At 38.8% G+C, this 23308-nt stretch overlaps 1 protein-coding gene across 1 annotated transcript in view; it reads right to left on the reverse strand.

The window, feature by feature from the left end:
- LOC122552860 (follicle-stimulating hormone receptor-like) overlaps positions 1-23308 on the reverse strand; it is a 239891-nt gene that overhangs the window by 22524 nt on the left and 194059 nt on the right. Inside the window, exons 5-8 of the mRNA XM_087990971.1 lie at positions 15353-15424; positions 7317-7394; positions 5992-6060; positions 5781-5855 (exon numbers count right to left, since the gene is read on the reverse strand). Coding sequence (XP_087847097.1) covers positions 5781-5855; positions 5992-6060; positions 7317-7394; positions 15353-15424 — 294 coding nt within the window. The remainder of the gene's footprint in view (positions 1-5780; positions 5856-5991; positions 6061-7316; positions 7395-15352; positions 15425-23308) is intronic.

Raw genomic sequence — 23308 nt, forward strand, 5'->3', positions numbered from 1 at the left:
GGGGTTATTGACAAAGTTTCCACACAGTGTTCAGTCCATTCCCAAATCTGTCCCAAAAGCTACCTTCGGGGGTCCTTTATCTTGTACCATAAAGGTTTTTCCTCCAGTTTGGGATATTTTGGATAAGTGCATTTACACTCCCGAAACCTGGGAGTCACTGAGATCCAGTTCTCCTCCCCACACATTAATGAGGTGAGGGGCATGGTGGTAATTGGGATGCTGAGAATGGATAATAATATCAAATACATGTGGAGCTGGGTTCACATAGTGTCAGTCTAAACTGCACAGCTACACACTCCAAGGTACTCCACGCAGTGATCGGTGTCAGTACGGTTAATATAGCATCGACATCCAAAAGTCACTGCTGGCCATGGACCAAGGGGGTCTGCAGATCTTGAAAGAAAATTCGAGGGTATGCTTGTGTCAGCATGTAGAAAATCAAGCAAACCAGCCAAAACTACAGCAAACATATAGAGAAAAAACTTATTAATTAAATATAAATGACAGCATGATGTTGTGATGATATTACTTATAATTATGTCAGATTTTTGTCCCCTTTATCTCCCCTGTTTGTCTTGGGAACAAATTTCCAAATATAACTCTTCCCCTCATGCCCATTTTTGGGCAGAGACAGGGCAGTTGTGCCTTTAAAATCAGAGTACATAACCTCCTGGAGCTGATTTTTGCCATTGAGGCAGGTAGTTTGAGTTGGGAAATTTGCTGATTTTGCAGAACAACCTCAGTATGAAGTACATCTTACAGGCTGTTTTCGCTCCAGGGAAGTAGGGCACAATAGGCAGGCCTGTCATCCCTGGCAGCAGATAGGTAGCAGCCACAGGCACAGCCGAATGTCAGAAAGGGCTGATTAAAAAAACAACTCAACCAGTCTTTCTTTTCTTAGACTTCAGCCCAACTGTTTGTTTACATATCTAACCTTCTAGTCCTCAGTCCCCACATAACAACACCTCAAGGAAGGAAATCTGTCATCCTTGCCTGGTCTGGCCTACACGTGACTAAAGATCAACAGCAAAGTGGTTGACTTTCAACTGCCCTCTGGGAAATTAGGGTTAGGCAATAAATGCTAGCTTAACCAGAGATGCTTGCATCCTGTGAGTGAACTTTTAAAAAAAGCACAAGTGTGGAGAAGTGTTCACTTAGCTTGATTGACACTTTTATGAACTTATAAGAAGTTTTTTCTTTAACTCTTATCAACGTCTCAATTGTTACTTGCACGAGACCAAGAGAAATCAACTGCTTAAATCCCCTGTTATTGACATTTTAACAGTCTGTTTAATGAATACTTTTATAGGGTTGTAGGAACACCATTTGTTTTCCCAAAATTTATGAATATTTTTTCAGTTTAATAGCAGTTTCATATAATCCATGGTCACTGTATGGTTCATTGGTTCTGTACACTGCATATTGAGTGAATAGGAATAGCAGGATGATACGTTAGTATAGACGTTATGAGGAACCATTGGAGGTGGATGGACAACATTAGTTGGCATTGAGTTGGCATGGAAACTCTAAAGGGCTACAAGGGTGGGTGATAAGCCTGAAGCTTTGAGTTGGAAATCTCAAATGGTGGGTAGCGAATAGCAGGGCTTGGGACACCTGTCTTCATTTGATTTAAGAAGTCAAATCAAAATCAACACGCATGTGCTAACAATGTTAATATAGTTTTGCTCATCAATATATCCAAAGTGTCACAAAGCACAGCACATAACTACCAATACTGAAACAAGGCACTAAATTACAATTAGTTAACACATTAGAACAGACTATACAGTCAGAATTGATGAAAAGTCATACTGGTAATTTAAAAAGGAAACAATCATTAATTAACTGGTGCACAACTGAGCAATGTCACAAATACAGGGTGTGTGGATTAACCATCAGACAATTCTGTTTCAGCTGAGTAGACTTGAGGAAATTTCCATAAAGAGGGAGAAAATAGTGAGAGGTAAATGGGTCAGGAAAGGCGCAAGCGGGTAGCTTTTAGTGATTGTGGGGAATGGAAAGGGCAGATGATCCATTCAGTTCTGGTGATGTTATTGCCATTCAGGCAGTCATTGCAGTCAGTGAGGGTCCTCTGTCTCATGGAACACCCAAAAAGGAGTGCTCTTCCTCCTCCACCATTGCCACCCCACACCCTCCACTAACAGTCTCCATCCTTAGGTGCAGGAATAGACTTGTACTTGACTGCGTAAGTCACCCAGCTACGTTCTTGATGGGCATTCAATTCGCCATCTTTCTGGATGTGCTAAGACATCATAGAAGGAGGAAAGTTTTGGGAGTTTCGCAGCCCATCGATGACTTCCTCTGCCATAGTATCAACCTTTCTGACATTCAGCTCTGCCCAAAAGGATAAGTTATTTTTTCAGAGAAAATGTTCTAATTTCTGGCTGGTTGAACATTAATAGGTAATGGCACTTTCAAGAATATTTTTTGCTCTTTATTTCTGGAAATAATTTGCTACACCCAAGGATCCATTCAGAAAGAAGGAATTAGAGAAGCTACTTAAACAAAAAAAGCATTATCTTCCAAAAATAAAGCTTTAGGTATAAAGACATGTTGGTCAAAAAGTGTAGTGCTGGAAAAGCACAGCCAGTCAGGCAGTTTCCGAGGAGCAGGAGAGTCGACATTTCAAGCATAAGCTCTTTATACTAGCCGGATGAAGAGCTTATGCTTGAAACATCAATTCCCCTGCTCCTCAGATGCTGCCTAACCAGCTGTGCTTTTCCAGCACCACACTTTTTGACTCTGATCCCAGCATCTGCAGTCCTCACTTTCTCCTAGTATAAACAGAAGATATTAGGCAGGTCCTAGAGATTTAAATCCGTGATTATAAAATTGACAGCCAAGAGGTATTATCACTAGTTTAACAATTCAGAGACCTAGATGACATTCTGGGGACCTAAGTTCAATGCTCACTGTGGTTGATTGATAATGGACAATAGACAAAAGGTGCAGGAGTAGGCCATTCTGCCCTTCAAGCCTGCACCACCATTCAATATGATCATGGCTGATCATCCTTAATCAGTATCCTGTTCCTGCCTTATCTCCATAACCCTTGATTCCACTATCCTTGAGAGCTCTATCCAACTCTTTCTTAAATGAATCCAGAGACTGTGCCTCCACTGCCCTCTGGGGCAGAGCATTCCACACAGCCACCACTCTCTGGGTGAAGAAGTTTCTCCTCATCTCTGTCCTAAATAATCTACCCTGTATTTTTAAGCTGTCCTCTGGTTCGGCACTCACCCATCAGCGGAAACATGTTTCCTGCCTCCAGAGTGTCCAATCCTTTAATAATCTTATATGTCTCAATCAGATCCCCTCTCAATCTTCTAAACTGAAGGGTATACAAGCCCAGTCACTCCAGTCAATAGCCAGAATGTCTTTCCTCAAATTTGGAGACCAGAACTGCACACAGTACTCCAGGGTGTGGTCTCACCAGGGCCCTGTACAGCTGCAGAAGAACCTCTTTGCTTCTATACTCAATCCCTCTTGTTATGAAGGCCAGCATGCTATTAGCCTTCTTCACTACCTGCTGTACCTGCATGCTTACCTTCATTGACTGGTGTACAAGAATACCCAGATCTCTTTGTACCGCCACTTTACCTAAATTGATTCCATTTAGGTAGTAATCTGCCTTCCTGTTCTTGCCACCAAAGTGAATAACCATACATTTATCCACATTAAACTGCATTTGCCATGCATCTGACCACTCACCTAACCTGTCCAGGTCACCCTGTAATCTCCTAACATCCTCCTCACATTTCACCCTGCCACCCAGTTTAGAATCATCAGCAAATTTGTTAATGTTATTACTAATACCATCTTCTATATCATTAACATATATTGTAAAAAGCTGCGGTCCCAGCACTGATCCCTGCGGTACCCCACTGGTCACTGCCTGCCATTCTGAAATGGAGCCATTTATCACTACTCTTTGTTTCCTATCAGCCAACCAACTTTCAATCCAAGTTAGTACCTTGCCCCCAATACCATGCACTCTAATTTTGCTCACTAACCTCCTATGTGGGACTTTATCAAAAGCTTTCTGAAAGTCCAGGTACACTACATCTACTGGATCTCCCTCGTCCATCTTCAGAGTTACATCCTCAAACAATTCCAGAAGATTAGTCAAGCATGATTTCCCCTTCATAGATCCATGCTGACTCTGACATATCCTGTTCCTACTATCCAGATGTGTTGTAATTTCATCCTTTATAATAGACTCCAGCATCTTTCCCACCACTGAGGTCAGACTAACTGGTCTATAATTTCCTGCTTTCTCTCTCCCACCTTTCTTAAAAAGTGGTACAACATTAGCCACCCTCCAATCCGCAGGAACTGATCCCGAATCTATCGAACTCTGGAAAATAATCACCAACGCATCCACGATTTCTCAGGCCCCGGGGACTTATTAACCTTCAGAACTAACAGCCTCTCCAATACCAATTCCTGACAAATATAAATTCCCTTAAGTTCAGGTCCTTCAGCCACTGTTACCTCAGGGAGATTGGTTGTGTCTTCCCCAGTGAACACAGATCTGAAGTACCAATTCAATTCTTCTGCCATTTCTTTGTTCCCTGTAATATATTCCCCTGTTTCTGTCTTCAAGGGCCCAATTTTAGTCTTAACCATTTTTTTGCTTTTCACACACCTAAAAAAGCTTTTACTATCCTCCTTTATATTTTTGGCCACTTTTCCTTCGTACCTCATTTTTTCTTTGCGTATTTCCTTCTTAGTAATCCTCTGTTATTTTTTAAAAGCTTCCAAGTCCTCCGTTTTCCCACTTATCTTTGCTATGTTATACTTTTTCTCTTTTAACTTTTATGTGTTCCTTAACTTCCCTCATCAGCCACGGCCATCCATGCCTCCTCCTAGGATCTTTCTTCCTATTTGGAATGAACTGATCCTGCATCTTCTGCATTATACACAGAAATATCCGCCATTGTTCCTCCACTGTCATCCCTGCTAAGGTATTGCACCATTGAACTTTGGCCAGCTCCTCCCTCATAGCTCCATAGTTCCCTTTATTCAACAGAAATATTGTCACTTCCGATTGTACCCTCTCCCTCTCAAATTGCAGATTGAAGCTTATTGTATTATGGTCACTACATCCCAATGGCTCTTTCACTTCGAGGTCCCTGATCAATTCTGGTTCGTTGCACAATACCAGATCCGGAATTGCCTTCTCCCTGGTAGGCTCCAGCATCCGCTGCTCTAAGAATCCATCTTGGAGGCACTCCACAAAGTCTCTTTCTTGTCCCATGAATTCCATGAAACATCTCAAAGAATGTTAGGGCCTTTGTGGATTGGTGGAGCATCCCTAAATCTGGACCAGAAGGTGAAATTAAAGTCCTCGCTGCTTAGGAGATGTGAAATAACATCTCCAAATAAGTTGATGAGAAAATATCTGTAAAGTTGCTCAGAACACATATTTAGAAGCTTGCTCCAGGATTGAATCAATTCACGTTGCATGGAACTGAGCTTGGCTTCGAAATATAAGAAAGAGAACACCATTCCTTTTCTGAGAGGGAGGAGCCAGTTAAATCATGGAATTATTGAGCAAATATTCAAAGATCATCAGGCTAATTTTCAATCCAATCAATCTGTCAAGGAAGAGCTTCCTCTACTGAATCAAAAGTAGTCACACTCCCCTTTAGATTTTTCTCCTCGAAAATATTGTTGGACGAGGCCAGTTAGTTGCGCCAATGTTCCCTCAATGGTCGGCTGTATGCTTACATATACTGCAATGGCATCTCACTTACAGAACTGTTGGACCAGTTGCTCCCATGAAAACATCTTCGTGCAATTTTTGTAGGTTCTGGTTACCTGTAAGGTTGCTGGGAGAAAGACAAAAATCATTCATGTTTCCTGAACAGCTTTATTTTGGACACATGATTACGAAGTAGTTCTTCAAAAATGCAAATTCTAAAGCTGCAATAAGTTCTTTTGGATAGAATCAAAAGAGCAACTTACAGATGATCTAAATCTGTTCCGTTAAATGCATGGCTTTGTACTTCTATGAGGCCATTGTTAATCAAATTTCTGTGATTAAAACAAAAGGAAAATCAGATAGAAGGTTTGATAGGGTTTTTCACCTGCTTCTAAATGCTCTGGTATTTAATGTACACATGTAAAATGTAAGCCTAAAACAGCACACTTTTTTAATTGTACCTTTATTAATATGTTTTTGTGGAAGGACTGTTATTCTGAACATTTTTTTTTCCAAAGTTATTACTGAAATTTGTACTTTTGAAGGTCTGAAATGATGGACTTTTTTTATTTTTTTGTTTTTCTGCTTGTTTTTCCTAAGAATTTGTACTCAAGATTCTGCACCTTGGTACCTAAAATGGCGCGATAAGTGGTGACTTGTAAACTTTTCAATATACTCATTAAAGCTAATTCAATTCAGAAGAACACTATATTAAATAACATTTCATTGCAAACAGAAAATCAGTTTTTCAAAAAAGTAACAACCAATTCCTATTTTCTGAAAGAAATGATGGTCCATTGCTTGGCCATGCTGGTCACTATCAGGGTTCATGACAATATATTCAAAAGTGAATAAGGAAAAAGAAACATGCAAATGTTTCATATTTGAAATCAAGCCCTCCAATTTCTGAATCACACTGATGGAGCAGTGACATTAATATTATTATACTGATTCCACTGAAACTCAGCACAGTTGATGTGGAACTAATTTGCTTCTGAGGTCAGAACATAAAAACTGGTGGCAAACAAGAGGAAAACCATTTGCCCATTTTGCTTGATGAGACACTATTTTTAAAACTGTATTTCCTCCTTGGAAAATACAGGATTACTTTGATGTGTAGGGTGTGAAACAGAATGCTCTGATGCTTCAAAGAAGTCATCCTGAATTATTTAGTGGTCTAGTAAACATCACCAAAATTTGCATAATGAGGGGAAGAAAGCATGAATCTCAGTTAAACCCTGGTCTCCCAGTCACGATCACTGACATTTTCTAACCAGGCTTATTGCAGAGAAATGTATTTCTAATTTAATTTTCATTTCCGAATGCACCTCAAATAGCATTGACTCTATTGCTAAATCCAGTAACAAAGATTAATTTGCAAACCTTCATTATATCACTTTGGATATCTTCCAAAAAATAATGGTAAAAGACATTGTTAATCTTGTTGAAGTCTGAGTTATTCAGCATTACCTTCTGATAGTAATACCTTGCCAAATGTAGTTTAACTTTTGAATGCTTTTGGAAGTCCTCATCAATATGTCGAATTGCATATAGGTGCTTGTATATTTGTGAGTAGATAGGTACTTACATATTTAATGTTCCAGTGCTTAATCCCTGGAAAGCATACGATGGTATAACTTGCATGTTTATGTTGTCACGAAATTCACTAAATGAAACAGACAGTCTTTGAGTCAGGAAATGAGAGAGCTACAGGCTAATTAGTCTGACATCAGTTGTCAGGTAAAGAACTGAAGTCTATGATCAAGGCAGCCTTAACAATGACTTAGAAAATCATAGTATAGTAAGATAACATTAACATGGGTTTAGTAAAGGGAAATTATGCTTGACAAATTTATTAACAACTTTGGGAAGTGAAACCAATAAGGTTGTTAAAAGAGAGTTGATAGATGTAATATACATGGGTTTCTAAAAAAACATTAATTAAGGGTGGTACATGAAAGAGTAATACTCAAGATAAGAGGAGAGACATTCAAAAAAGACATGAAGGGCAAATGGTTTTTACAGGGTGGTTTGCATGTGGAATGAACTTCCTGAAGAAGTGGTGGATGTGGGTACAATTACAATGTTTAAACGACAGTTGGATTAGTACATTAACAGGAAAGGTTTACAGGGATATGGGCCAGGAGCTGGCAGGTGGGACTAGTTTAGTTTGGAATTATGTTCAGCATGGACTGGTTGGACTGAAGGGTCTGTTTCCATGCTGTATGACTCTATGACTCTATAAGGGTTTGGAGTGATCATTAGCATGGATAGAGGATTTGTTGGTGGGGAAAAATGAGGCATTTTCAACTTTGTAACTGGTTGCAAACTTGGATCTCAAGATTTTGGAACTAAATTAGTTACTTGGTTCAGAGTCCAGGAGTGATAATGATACAAAGCTAGGTAGGAATGTAAGCTGTGAAAAAGACAAATGGGCTTCAAAGAGAGAAAAAATAGTTAAAGAAATAAGCAACAAGTTGTGAGGGTATAATGTGGGAAGTATAAGTTTAAGTAAAGTGGGTCTGTATTCTCTGAGTTTAGAAGAGTAGAAGGTGGTCCCATTGAAGTGTACAAGATTCAAAAGGTTTGGCATGAAAACACTGAGAGGCTGTTGCTACTTTTTGGGCAAAGTAGAACATAAGACAGAATTTTAGGGTAAAGGACTGAAATGAGAAGCTATTTCTTCATTCGGAGGATCTCAGTTTGAGAATGTTCTACCCCAGAGGGCAATGGATATTCCAGGTTTAAGTAAATTGAAAGCTAACATAGACTTTAAACCCTCAAGAATTGAAAGGATGTGGAGAATAGTTCAGGAGATGTAATTGGGGCAGAATTTTAGACATGACTATACTGAATGGCAGAGCAGGATTGACAGGCCATATGTACCACTTCTGCTTCGGTTTGTTATGTCCTTATGTTTTATTTTTCTATTTTTGCCAAGATGTTTGATATCTAAATTTCAATTCAGTGCAATGCATGAGAGTAGAACCTTATCTATGCAGGCGTAAATGATTTATGAGAGATGCATCTTAATTATTATAGGGCATCATGTCTTCACAGCACAGCTTTTTCTTCCGGTTTCAACACTGACTAACACTTGTTTAGTATTCTTGAGCACAAACAATATTACTCATTGCATGTTAATCAAATCAAATGATGCCATTTCTCAAAGATATTTTATTTCAAAACACAGCCTTTCATGATACAAACAAGCTAAGTGTGATATCCTGTCATTATCTGAATAAACATAAAGCAAACAAAAACTGCAAAGCTGGAAACCTCAAACAAAAACTAAAATTGTTGGGAACATCAATGAGTAAAGAGAGCACAGCCAAATTAACAATTCAGCATGCACTAAAAGAAGAGAGAGGAATTGGCCCTTATTTCTTGTGAAGGAATTGAAAGATATTGTGAAACTTTTTATGTACTTAACTTGTGAATAATGTTATAATAAAGCAATATTAAATTGTAATTTTTTTCCATATAATTTATTGGATTTTTTTTAGGAGAAAGCATTCCCATGGGCACATGGGGTTTATATATCATCTCACCGTGCATTGTCAACCTTGATTTTCCACAGTGGGTGGAAAACTGCAAGGTGAGAGTGTAGATGTTTTAATATGTGCTCCTAACACATTCCTGATGAAGAGCTTGTGCCCGAAACATCAATTCTCCTGCTCCTCGGATGCTGCCTGACGCTTTTCCAGTGTCACACTTTTCAACCGTTACACTCAATACTTGTCTATGGATCCCTAAATGTACAGAAGCAGACACACTTCTCCACTTCCACCTTTCTATTTTACAATTCCTCCACAATCCATTACTTAATAAGTGGAAAACATATTTTCTCTTAGAATCTAGAACTAGGCTTCATGATTAACTGTAAAAGTCTGACTTTTTGAAAGAGATGAGGATTTTGTTTTTCTCTCTGAGGGTTTTGGTGAATTCCCTTCCTCAAAAGTCAGTGCATGTAGAGTCTTTAACTATTTTTAAGAGAGAGGTAGATAGATTCTTGATTATCAGAGTTGTGCAGGAATGCACAGTTGAGCTTAAAATCAGATCAGGGATGATCTTATCAAAAGGTTGAACAAACTCAAAGAGTCAAGTGGCCTATTCTTGTTGATTGCCTGTTTTTTTCACAACTTATGGTAGGAATTCTATTCCTCTCCCTTTTAAGTATATTCTTCATTGTATTCTTTGCCTCCTTTCTTCTTGCTGATGTAACATTTGTCTGTTCTCAGTTCATGTTGACACACTTTACCCTTGAATCATGGTCATGCTTTCCCTCTCTAGAGTTCTTCTTTTTGATTTAATATAGAATGATTCAAATTGGTTCAATTTACTCCCAACAGTATTGCCCAAACCTTCCTTTTCCTTTTCCTCTTCCTCTTATTTCATGCTAGTCAATTTCAGTCATATCTGCCCCTCAGATTCCCCTGTCACTTTGTTTTGTCTTCCAGTGTTGCTCAAGACCGTTGATATCATGATACTAGTTATGAGAAGGTCTGCCCCAAAGCAACATGGAGACTTGTTCTTTGAAAACTGTTCCTTGAGGAACAGGGAAAGTGGGCGCATGAAGCCTGGCAGGAAATTGAAACAGTTGAGCATGAAGGCATACACTACATATGCCTGACTCTAACCTTATACGCTGACAACAACCGTTTTACATGAGAGTTGTAAGCAAGAATTGTTCCAGTGAATGAAGAACGCACATTGCTTTAAGGTTAGAATTGGAAAAGAGAAACAGAGTTTAATCAAATGAAGTTTCAAAGTGACATAAACGAGTAAAATCATTTCAGTTCAAGTCAAACAGATCATTAGGCTTAATTAACAGGACGACAGAAAGGGTATTGGGACCAGCTACAAAATTCTTAACATTTAGAATGAACAGTCTCAATATGAATTCATTTGCCAGCTGGTACGCCTTAAAGAAGTATAAATGGAAGGGTAAGTCTGTGAAAATAGGATACAAGTCCCCACTCTACCTGTATCTTTATTGTTTCAATCACCATCATGGAAGATAGAATAGTGGAAAACAAAGGGAATTCAAGAAAGTTCACATAATTGTATAGATATTTTGAATATAGATTTAATATTAGGACAAACTCAACTCACTGAAGGGAAGCGTAAATCTGAAAACCAGGGTGAGGGTTTTATTGATCTGCCTGCAACCTGTCCTCCCTTTATATACAGATCTCCATTAGACACACTAACAATATTAAAACCATCTCATAGAATGTGCATGACAATGGTTGAATACACTAGATTTTTCTATTCATGCCTGGGGGACCAGTGAACCATCTGGGATGAGTGAATAAAAGCATATCAATCAGGGAGGAGTTGACACCCATAAGGGATGCCTAAATTAAATGACTGAATGAGAAAATAGAAAGGTTTTTCTCTGCTCTCACTTTTCCGGTATTCACCAGGACGATCCAATAGCTTATTGGCCAGGGAATAAATGCTGGACACACTTTCCTCATTCCTGAAGAAGGGCTTATGCCCGAAACGTCGATTCTCCTGTTCCTTGGATGCTGCCTGACCTGCTGCGCTTTTCCAGCAACACATTTTCAGTTATGAGGAATGCTCAAATTTGAATTTGGACAGTTGCTGGTGTTAATAATTCCCAATCAGATGAGACTCAATGGTCCTTCTTTCAGGATAACAACTGCTGCAGCTAACACTCTATCAAATTCTGCACAAGTTAACTCAAAACTACATTTAAATTCTTCTACAGATCAATTTTTTTAGAACCAGATAACTGAAATTTACATTGTTTTGGCTTAGTTCAGGTTGAGGGATTCTCACTGCAAGGTCTTACCATATTCTCACTGTATCTTACCAAATGTATCCCATTAACTGCGTTTCTTTATCCTATGGTATTTCTCATATCTAAATCCATTCTCTTCTTACTACATGCTGCTCTCAGAACAACTTGCCAGTGAGTGAATATCTGCAGAAAGACTGCACCATTTTTGAGTTGTATCTGGATAGGCATTAGCAATATGGCCTTGTCCTTTACTGGAAATATCTTAGTGCAGCAGCCACAAAGCCACCCTGTCTACTCAACAAAGCCAGTACGGTTGGCACTCACTTGCACATGCAACTCCATTCTCTCATCCTCGTCACTGTTTAAGAACTAGGACACACTCTGTACCTGTCCTTAGATACACCCCATCTAAAGACTCTCTTTGAGTCCATTCTACTCTTTCTCCAATGCCCAGTAGTCATCTGTATCTTTACATTGCCCAGGAGGGAACATTACACACAGGCAAATTTCAGACAAAATTCAAACATGATCTTTTGCTGTCAGCCACTAAAAAGGACCATGGAAGAATCAAATGCAGGCAGCAGTTTGTACCCACAATGCTGGCACCTTGACCTTGGCAATCCAGGATGCTCTTCTGTACCCAGTAACATCTACTGGAATTAATTAGGGCCTGTCTCTCTTGTAACACCCAAAGCTGAGCTCTTTCATCAACAAGGGGAGTTTCCTCCAGCTCAATGTTCTTATCCTCTTGCCCAAATGATGGCTCCTATTCCCCGGATTCTCAGCATCTATCATATCACCTCATTGTCTGCTCCAATTGTAAAGAACACAGCATATCAGGAAGATGCTGTGCATTCTGTCTGGACTATAAAATCATAGACTCTTAGAATCCCTACAGTGTGGAAACAGGCTGATTTGCCCAACAAATCCACACCAACCCCTCCGAAGAGTAACCCATTCCCTTACCTCTGTTATGCTATATTTACCCCTGACTAATGCACCTAACCCACACATCCCTGAATACAATGGGCAACTTAGCATGGCCAATTCACCTGACCTGCACATCTTTGGACTGTGGGAGGAAAGCAGAGCACCCAGAGGAAACCCACACAACATGGGGAGAATGTGTAAACTCCACACAGTCACCTGACTCTGGAATTGAATCCTAGTCCCTAGCGCTGTGAGGCAAAAGTGCTAACCACTGAGCCATTTTGTTGCACATACCAGAGAGTAGTCATAGACAGCTGCCACCTGCAAAAGCGATCCTTCTGCAGCCCTATTGTTCCATTATTTTCCTAGTCAACTTTGTGAATGTGCCAAACTGGCTGAATACATTATACATTACAACCAAAAAGAAATAAGTGTTGCACTTCAACCCTCCTCCCATCTCAGACCCATCTCAACCATTGAAACAGTGATCTCAGGTCTGCAGCCTGGAACTGAGTACACCATCAGAGCTGTTCAGAACTCTCTGCAAAGTGAGGCACTGAGTGGGAAGCAAGTCACAGGTAAGCCCTCTTTCCAAGTGAGAGGGAGGCTCGAGGTCTGTGCAGTAATACCGCTCTGCCTTTGTGGTTGAAGGCAGTCAAACAGCTTTTAACTCCAGCCTGCTGGCGTGAGAGGCTGTTGGAGTCCACCACAATTTAACATGAGGCCCTCAATCTCTCTGGACGTCCCTTGTCACCTCTGTGGGCAGAGGTTTGCAGCCAGGGACTTGCACTGCTGGCTGCATAACAGAATGAACATTGGAAAGGTGTTTCCGTTGGCAGGAGAGAGAGGACCACAGGGCACAGCCTTAGAGTAAAGGGAAGACCCTTTAGAATTCAGATTAGAAGAAACTTCTTCAGCCAGAGTGCGGTAAATCTGTGGAATTCATTGCCACAGAAGGTTCTGGAGGCCAGGTCATGGAGTATATTTAAAACAGAGATAGATAAGTTCTTGATTGCCAAGGGAATCAAAGGTTATGGGAAGAAAGCGGGAGAATGTGGTTGAAAACCCTATCAGCTGTGATTGAATGGTAGAGTAGACTAGCTGGGCCAAATGGCCTAATTTCTGCTTATGGTCTTATTCCATTTTCCAATGCATTCATTATGAACAATGACAGACATTTAAGAAATTAGTTCATGGTTCACAGCAAAGATATATCCCAGTGAGGAAAAGGGACTCTGGAAAGGGGATAAGTGAACCATGCTTAACCAGAGGAGTTAGGGAGAGTACCAAATTGGAAGAAAAAAACGTGACAAACTTGAATGGTAAGCCAGGGGATTGGGAAAGGTTTAAAAACTAAAAAAAAAGATAAATAAACTTTGATGGTGAGCTTGCAAGCATTATCAAGCTGGACAATAAGACCTTCTTTAGATATGTAGAAAAAGAAGTGAGAAACTAAAATGGAGAGATATTGACAGATTCACCAAAGTGGGCAAGAACTTGGCAGAGAGAATATATGATAGGAAAATGTGAGGTTATGAATTTTTGAAGGAAGAATAGGGGAGCTGAATATTACTTACATAAAGAAAGATTGCAAGAAGCTATAAAATGGAGGTATTTAAGAGTCGTCTTGCATGAATCTCAAAAAGCTAGCATCCAAGTTCAATGGGTAATAAGGACGGCATATGGAAAGCTTGCTTTTGTTTCAAAGGGAATGGAGTATAAAAATAGTGAGATTTTGCTAAAACTACACAAGTCACTAGATAGATTACAGCTGGAAGTCTATGAATGGCTTTGGCCCTCTTATCTAAGGACTGATACACTGTTATTGGAGGCCGTACAGAAAAGGTTTCCTCGGCTGATACCAGGTTAAGAGGAACTGTCTAATGAGGAAAGTTTGCATAATTTGGGCCTGAACTCATTTGAATATAGAAGAATGTGAGGGAACAATTTGGAAATATGCAAGATTTTTAGGAGACTTGACAGAACAGATGCTGAAAGCTTGTTTTTCCTTGTGAGAGAATCTAAGACCAGAGGGTATCATCTGAGATGAAAGGTTTGAGTAGAGAAGAGGAGGAATTCCTTCTCTCAAAATGTAGAGAATCTGTTGAATTGCTTAATACAGAGGGCTTCTGAGGCTGGGTCAATAAATATATTCAAGGCTGAGCTAGTCAGATATTTAATAAATTAGGGAATCAAGGTTTATGGGAATAAGGCAGTAAAGCAGAGTGGAGGATTAATCTATCAGCCATGATCTCATTCAGTGGCAGAGAAGATTCATCATTCTCCAATGGTTGAATGGCCTAGTCCTGTTGCTATATCTTGTTGTGTCTGAATGTGGTGGAGCCTATGGATTGTATCCTGGGATTCTGTTTGATGCTGATCAATATGGAGGCTCCTTGCAGCCAGCAGCAAGCTGAGGTTGCCAGGTACCCACTCTGATTGCCAAGATGAGATTTCTGGAAGTTTAGTTTCTTTGGCATGTTTGGTAAGAAAGGTATGTTACTGAAGCATGTTGCAATATTAACAAGTCAATTAACAAGCTGTGATACTCTGAATTGACAACTTACTGCTGCCTAATGAGAAACTCACCACATCACCATAAAAGTTGCAGTGAGATGCACCTGAGGTGGAGATAGACTTTTTGTCACATTCTGTTACTGATCTCATAATAGCCCATGTTGGTTACACCCCTTTAGATTCCACCCAAAATATTAAAAAGTAGAGGACTTAGCTGAAATTAGTACCCACCAGCAAGACAGTTAGCAAAACATGAATTCATTCATTCATAACTGATCAGTATCAAAATTAGAAACTAAAGGCAACAGGAAATCAACCAAGAGAGCAACAACTTTAAAATTTATTGAAAAGAACCATAATTTATTCATTCTCCCTTGTATTATAAAAAACTAGCTCAAAGGACTTACAGAAGCAAAAAATCTTCAGAATGAATGTTTGTGATATCAGGAAAGAACCTTATTCCAGTGTTTGTTATCGTCCTGTGGAGATGAAAAGGCACATAAGAAGTATAGCAGTCAAGCATGCATTGTAGACTAAAATGCTTATAATTCATTTAGCAACAGAACACATTGTTAATTATTAATTTCAAACCTTCAGCTTTCAATGAAGTTTTGGGAGGAGAATAACATTTAACTAGATGAACTGTCATTGAGTAGATTGAGCCAATTAAAACAGAAGATGACAGTTTAGCTCACAAGATGACACCATAGCCTTTTGTAAATTACTACAAATCTAGATTGTAACATTGTCATTTAAATGTAGGCAGATTCTAAAGGACTTTATTCTGGAGTTATGCTGGCTCAAGAGTGCATTGTGTCTTTAGATCTTCATTAACATGCTCATACATTTCAATATTTCAACTAATATTTCATAGGACTTCCATCAACCTCCCCTGCAGCTCGAGCAGAAACTAATGGAACTCAGTAGAGTAGAACAGAAAGCTATTTATAATTCCTATTTCTGGAATTGTCCAGTTTGCCTCTGAAGATTAGGAGTTATGCCCATCCCATACAAACAAATGCCTCTACAATTAATGCTTTGAGAGTATTTCAGGAGCCAGTGTTAATATTGGGACACTACTATGTCCACATTAGAAAAGTCTATGCAATGGTATGAACTCAAGTCAAAAATCAAACAACGTCAGGTTATAGTCCAACAGGTTTATTTGAGGAAGAAGTGGAGCTCCAAAAGCTTGCAATTTCAAATAAACCTGCTGCACTATAACCTGATATCATTTGATTTTGTCCTTGTCCATCCCAATCCAGCGCTGGAATCTCCACATAATGGTATGAAGTGAGCTTTGGCACTCATTCTGACAGGCAGCCTGGCTGTGTTTGGAGACACACAATGTTAGCAATGCTTCAGCTATGATTCTTGCTCCAGCCCACCCATTCATATGACCTGTCCTCCCATTGACTCCACAATGTGTAAAAGTGTCAATGCTGGCAAACATTAATTAGTGCAATCCAAGCATAATCGTCAGTTTTCAGCCCATGGATTTTCAACACTAGATCATTTTACTGAGTTTCAAATCCTTACATTTCTTTTCATATCATAAAAAAAATCCAAAACAAATTTACTGTCTGAATGTCATGGTAATAACTAAAATGCTGTTATGGACCAGATCAGACCCCCTCAAAATATGTTAAGAAGGTACCCTGGATCCTAACATTTTCTTGTTTGAAAGGTGAAGTGCTGTGTTCCAGATGTGAAGCGACTGGTTAAACTACTCGACCTGAAGCAAAACACAATTTATTTTAACATGGTAGTTAAAATACAAACTAACAAAGAAGGAATTTAGAATAGCTTAACTCTTGGAAAACTTAACCAAATAATGCATATAGTTTCTATTGCTAATTAACTGTTCCAATACAGGAACATCCATAAATACACTCCTTGGCAAAAAAGCAAATTCAGACATAGATTCTCACATGCAGTTCTCCAACCCAGGAGGAAGAAAACATCAAGAGCAAATTCAGAGAAAGTAGCAGCTAGGAGACATTCACTGAAGCCTCCAAATCTTTTGAGACTCTAAAGGCTTCTGCTTAAAACTAAACCTAAAAACTAAAAAAAACTAGAAAGCCTAGTCTGAGAGAGCTGGCCACACCTGGGCTGCTTCCAGTGTACCAACTTAAAAAAAAACAAGGCCTCACTAATTGTTTACTTTCTTAAAGACAGCTCTGTATCTCTGCATTACAACCTCTCTTCAAAGAAAAGGACAAAACAACCTCTTAAAGTGACAGCATTGTCACAATGTTATTTGCTTTTATAGGAAACTATGCAAAATCTACTATTGGTACAACATTAGAAGTGTAAATACACTGCTATCCATGCAAAACCAAGTTTATTTTATAACCAGCTTTTCATAGGCTTATTTTGACTGTGATTACATGACTTATGTAACTGCTGTCAAACTTAGTAAAACGTTTTACAACAATTTATGCTACAAAGTATAAATTTGGAAAGATTGGCATATTACTTGAGGACACAAGATGATGTAAAAGACAATTGCAAATGTCTCTTCAGTTAATACTTCAACAAATTTGAATTCTCAGAATATAAACTCATATGATACATACTAAATATGTCCATTAGTATGATCTTGTAATTGCACTTCTTGAAATGCAATTCAACTTACATTTGAAACCAAATCAGAAGGTATGTAGGGACCAGAATAGAACATTAGACAGAATACCAAAGTGTTCAAATATTGAGAGACAAATAGTACCAGAATTAAACTCAATAAGATAAGGGGCTGGATAAACACAGCAGGTCAGACAGCATCAGAGGAGCAGGAAAGTTGATGTTTTGGGTCAGGACCCTTCATCAGGACTGCTCCTCTGATACTGTCTGACCTGATGTGATTTTTGAGTTCCACATTTTATCAACTCTGACTTCCAGCATCTACAGTCCTCAGTATCACCAGAATTAAATCAATAGGTGGTGTCAGAATAAGGGAGAAATTAAAATATTCTAAATTAGGGTTACAGTGCATGCATATGAATACATAGAGTGGGATGAAAGTAACAAAATCTGAATTAAGTGTATTATATTGCATGTTAATGAATGCACAAATATAATCAATGTGATTGGGGTGTTAACAGGCACAGATTTCCATCTATCACCTGGAACCAGAGAAGCGATGGCATAGTGATATTATCGTTGGACTGTCAACCCAGAGACCCAGATAATATTTGAGGACCTGGGCTTGAATCCCATTACAGCAGATGGTGGAATTTGTGTTCAATAAAAATATCTGGAATTAGGAGTCTAATGATGACTATGAATACATTGTTGGAAAAACCCATCTGGTTTGCTAATGCCCTTTAGTGAAAGAAACTGCCATCCTTACCTGATCTGGTCTACATGTGACTCCAGACCCACAGAAATGTGTTTGACTCTTAACTGCCCTCTGGCAAATTAAGAATGAGCAATAAATGTTACCTGGTCAGTGATTCCTTCATGAATAAAGAGAGAAACAAAATAATGCTATAGATAAAACAGAGACCTGGCTCAAGGAACAACAGCACTGCATGTTAAATATCCTTGGAGAGAAAGTATTGATTAAAGATACAAAAGGGAGGAGAGGTGGTAGCATTGGTTAAGGGGGCATTACAGTGTGGGAAAATGAGAATGTCCCAGAGTGTTCAAAGCCAGAATCAAATTAGCCAGAACTAAGAACCAGAAAAGATAGGATTATTTTCCTCAGTATAGACTACATGCCACTAATTAGTTGGAATGAGGTGCAGGAACAAATCTGCAAGAAATTTACAGAGATGTGCAAACCTTTTAGAGTAGTTATAATGGGGGGACTTTATTATTTTAATGCAGCCTTTGATAGTGTTACTGAAAAGGATACAGAATTATAAGCATTCCTAGATAGTGTTCAGAAGAGTTTTATACAACAGTACATGTCCAGTCTAATGGGAAAAGAGTTATTGTTAAATATGTTTTTTTAGGAATGAGATGGGTCAAGTTGATCAAGTCAGTAGGGAATATTTATATTGCTGTGATCATTCTATCATAAGGTTTACGATGGTGGTGAAATAGAACAATGAAGAGTCCAAAATAAAAATAATTAACTCAGTGACAGCTGACATCAATTGGGGAAAGTATGGAGCTGGGCCAGCTAGACTGGAACTCAAAGTTTGGCAGGAAAATTTTCCAGCTGATCCATGGGCTACCTTCAAAACAGAAACAGTATGGGCACTGGTAAATGTAAACTCCAGAAGTCCTTGGATGAAAAAGGAAATAGAAATGAAAATGAGGATAAAAAAGACAGATATCAGGTAGAAAATACAATTCAAAATCAGGCTGAATATAAAAGATTCAAAAGGAAATTGAAAAAGCAAATCAGAGAAACAAGGAGGGAGTATAAAAAGACAGGCATCACATACAAAGAGAGCTCCAAAGTATTACATAGGCAAATAAATAGTAAAATTGTGACAAAAGGAGGATTAGGGGTGATTAGGAATCAAAAAGGAACCTTGCATGTAGATGCAAGAGCCACAACTAAGGTAATTCTGAAGGAAAACCAGTGTAACTGGTAAAGGAGGCATTCTGATCAAACTCATCTTGCATTCTTTAATTTGGAGGATGCGTATGATCAGTGTGTTCGTTTTCAAGGCGAGTGGTTTATTTTTTCCTTTGGGAAAGAAGCAGATACTATCTAGTCATAGTGATAGAAGATGAAATACAGCCACTTCAATGAATTGTTATGAAGGAGGTATTTAAATTTGGCAAGACACCAGGAGTAGATGAGCTGCATTCAAGGATACTGAAGGAAATGGAAGTGGGCATGGTGGAAGGACTGGCCATAATTTTTAGGTCTTCCTTAGACTCAGTGGTGATGCCCTCAATCAAGAGAGGATGTAAGGATAAGCCCAGCAATTACAGATTCGTCAGTTTAATTTCCATGGTGAGGTAAACTGTTGTAAACAACTAATTTAGTACAGAACCAACATTCACATGCACAAATGTGGATGAATTAAGGAAAGCCAGCATGGATTCTTAAAAGAAAATTATGATTAATTAATATGTTCTTGTATTTTGAGGAGTTGATGGAGAGTGTTGATGAGGGAGATATAGTTGACGTGGTGTAAATGGACTTCCGAAAGACATTTAAAACAATGACACACAACAGAATTATGAGTAAAGTTGGAGCTTATGGAACAAAAGGGACAGTAGTAATGTCGATATAAAACTGGCAGAGCAATAGGGAACAGAGTAATAACTTATTGATATATTTCAGGTTGGAGGAAAGTTAATGGTGAAGTTCCCCAAGATCAGTGGTGGGACCCTTGCCTTTCTTGATACATATATTAATATTCTAAATAAAGAAAATGTGACATTTGGCCCATCTTGGCATATAGAGGACAATTTTTAAGTTTGTGCATGTCTCAAAAACTGGAAGTCTCGTAATACATTTGAGGAGGATGGTATAAAACTTTGAAAATATGTCGAAGAGGGTAATACAGTGGACTTCCAAAAGACATTTGAAACAATGCCTCACAGCATAATTAGGAGCAAAGTCAGAACTTATGGAACAAAAGTGGAGTGGGCAAATAGGTAAGAAATAAACTTCAATGTTAATGATGTGATACATTTTTATTCAAAAAAGATGGAAATGCAGGATAAATCAAAGGGTGTTACCCTAAAGGGTGACCACGAGCAAAATATGTGCCAATATCATTAAGGATAGCAGGACAGGTGGAGAGAGGCACTAATGAAGCATACAGTATTTGAAGCTTTATTAGGGAGGGGATAGAGTAGCAGAACAAGGACATTATGTTTAAGGCACTAGTTAGGTGTCAGCTGGAATGTTGGATTTTATTCTGGTGCCACACTTCATAAAGGGTGTCAACACATTGGACAGACTGCAGAAGAGGTTTACAAGAATGGGAATCTCTGTTTATAAGACAGATTGGAAGAGGTGGGTCTGTTTTCTTCAGAGGAAAAAAGGCTAAAAGAAGATTTGCGAGAGTTTTTAAAATCATAATGTTTCTGCATAGGGTAGGTAGAGAGAAACTTCACATTTATAAAAGGATCAAGAACTTGTTACTTTTTAAAGAAATTTATAAAAGAAGCATGTGTAATGCAAAAAGAAAATTTACGTGTCAAATAGATAAGATCTAGAATGCACAGCCTAGGAGTATGGTGAAGGTATGTTCAACTGAGGCACTCAAGAGGGAATTCAATGGTTAGTTGAATAGAAACAATATGTAGAAGAATGGCACTAAAGTTAAATGTTTATTTGGAGATTGATGCAGATATGATGGTTTGAATGGCTGCTTTTTGTATAATAACAGTTCTGTGATTGTGGGAAACATAACATTTATCATAGTGATGCCCAGTCATAAGTTACCAGTACAATGTCACATGATTTCCATTTTCCTATACTGGCTAAATTTACTTTGTCTCACTGTTCATATTTTTAACCGAAAACCTTTTTTGCCATCTTTACAAATTGAATTTAGAGAAGGCTAATCGTTACAAAAACATTCCTTTTCTCCCTAAAGCTGAAGCAACCTTCATGGTCAAACTCATTTTTCTATTCCAGACTGCATGTCCTTGAATCAATAGTGAAGAATAGCCATTCTTCGCCACTGTGGTAGCTGAACATTTTTCATTCTATGTAAACTGAATTAATTCCCTAAGCAGGCATCCTTGACAGTACTAAATTGTTCTCCACCTGTTTTATTTCTTAGGATTGCCTGTACTAATTGATGCAGTCTCTTATATTTGCTTCTTTCTTTCTTGGATGCCATCCTTGTTCCAAAATGCTGGAAATTTGATTTCTGGGAACACATCGATGACAACCATTCCGGCAGTTGATCAAGGTTCGACTTTATGAAAAATGCGATTTGAACACAGGATGAAGCAGGAATGCTTTATTCCAGTGGCATTATGTCATTACAATTAGAAAGCTAAATGAAAGATGAACAAGGAACTATTTACACGATGTACATGGAATGATCACATGGGTTACATTGGGCTGAGGAATTTCTTTGTCTGCTTCTCCTTCCCATCAGCCCTTTCCACACCAACAATACCAATGCCAGGATATTCTGTTGGCAAATTAACTTCTTGCCTGTCTGTGATAGGATTAGATACAACTGAGTTCAATAAGCGAGCCCTTGTTTAACATTAGCCATGGCACAGCAGTAGTATCCTTACCTCTCGACCAGAAGAGCCAGGTTCAAATCTCACCTGCCCCAGACACATCACAATGTGTCTGACCAGAAAATATCTAAAGTCAGGAGTGCACCTGTGGCACAGCGAGTGTCCTTACCTCTGAGCTGTAGGGTCTGCATTCAAGTTTGACCTGCTCCAAACCGGTATCATAACATAACTAAATAGGTTGATTAAAAGTACCTGATGCTAGCCAGAGGGCCCCTTTCGGTGCAGTAGCAATGTCCCTACCTTTGAGCCAGGAGACCTGGCTTTAAATCCTACTTGCTCCATAGGCAGGTCATGACATTTTTGAACAGGTTGGTTAAAAACATCTAAATCCAGCCTGATAATATTCCACCAAGAATGAGGGGTAAGTAGCTGAGACTACTGGCCAACATTTGTAGGTGGCAGTATCAGCTTTGTGCACTGTAATATGAGGGTCTTTGTTTTGAGATGGGTGAATCATTAGAGGTGTGATCCAATCTGAAAACCAGAGAAGCACCTTTACTCCTGCTGGACAAAAATTTAAAACAATTACATTTGGTGTTCTTCTCACTACTTCTCCCTGAAAAGAGAGCTATAGTGGTGTCCCCAATTAAGTTACCAGAGAAAATTGTAGAGTAGAGTCCCAAAACTTCATAAAGGCCTTGTAACCATGAGAAGAAGCATTTGGTTTTGGATACTATCTTTGTTACTTGAGGGTAGAGGAGGTTTAAGTTTGAAAGGGGGCTGTCTAATGGGTAAGTAAACAACATGATCATAACTGCCCATATGCCCATTTGCCGCTGCACAGGGTTAGACTAAAATCACTCTCAAAATCATTCACTGCAAACAATAATGTGCTCTTGGTAGGAAGGTTCAAGCTTGCATTTTAAGCCTTCTCTCAATTAAATAATCTCTAATTAGGGATTCTTCAAAAGCATGGCTTTTGTGTACTACCCTGTCTGAATGTTTGTTTGAGTATATCTGTCACTCTGCAAACACAACAGTTTTAGCAGCTGTGTCAAGAATCAAACTTGGTCAAATGCTGAGGTCTTAATTCAAATGCTTGTTTGTAAAACATATCAGTACTCCCAAACCTTCATCCACATGTGACAGAGTTTGATTTTCAGAGCACTGAATTATTGCATTCTCTCACCGACTCCTGAAGACTCTTAAATTCTGAGACCTTCATTTTGAGTACATTTTTA

Source organism: Chiloscyllium plagiosum, unplaced genomic scaffold (genome assembly GCF_037043375.1).
Source record: "Chiloscyllium plagiosum isolate Xiang-an unplaced genomic scaffold, Cpla_swu_hap1 HiC_scaffold_10, whole genome shotgun sequence".
Classification (NCBI taxonomy): domain Eukaryota; kingdom Metazoa; phylum Chordata; class Chondrichthyes; order Orectolobiformes; family Hemiscylliidae; genus Chiloscyllium; species Chiloscyllium plagiosum.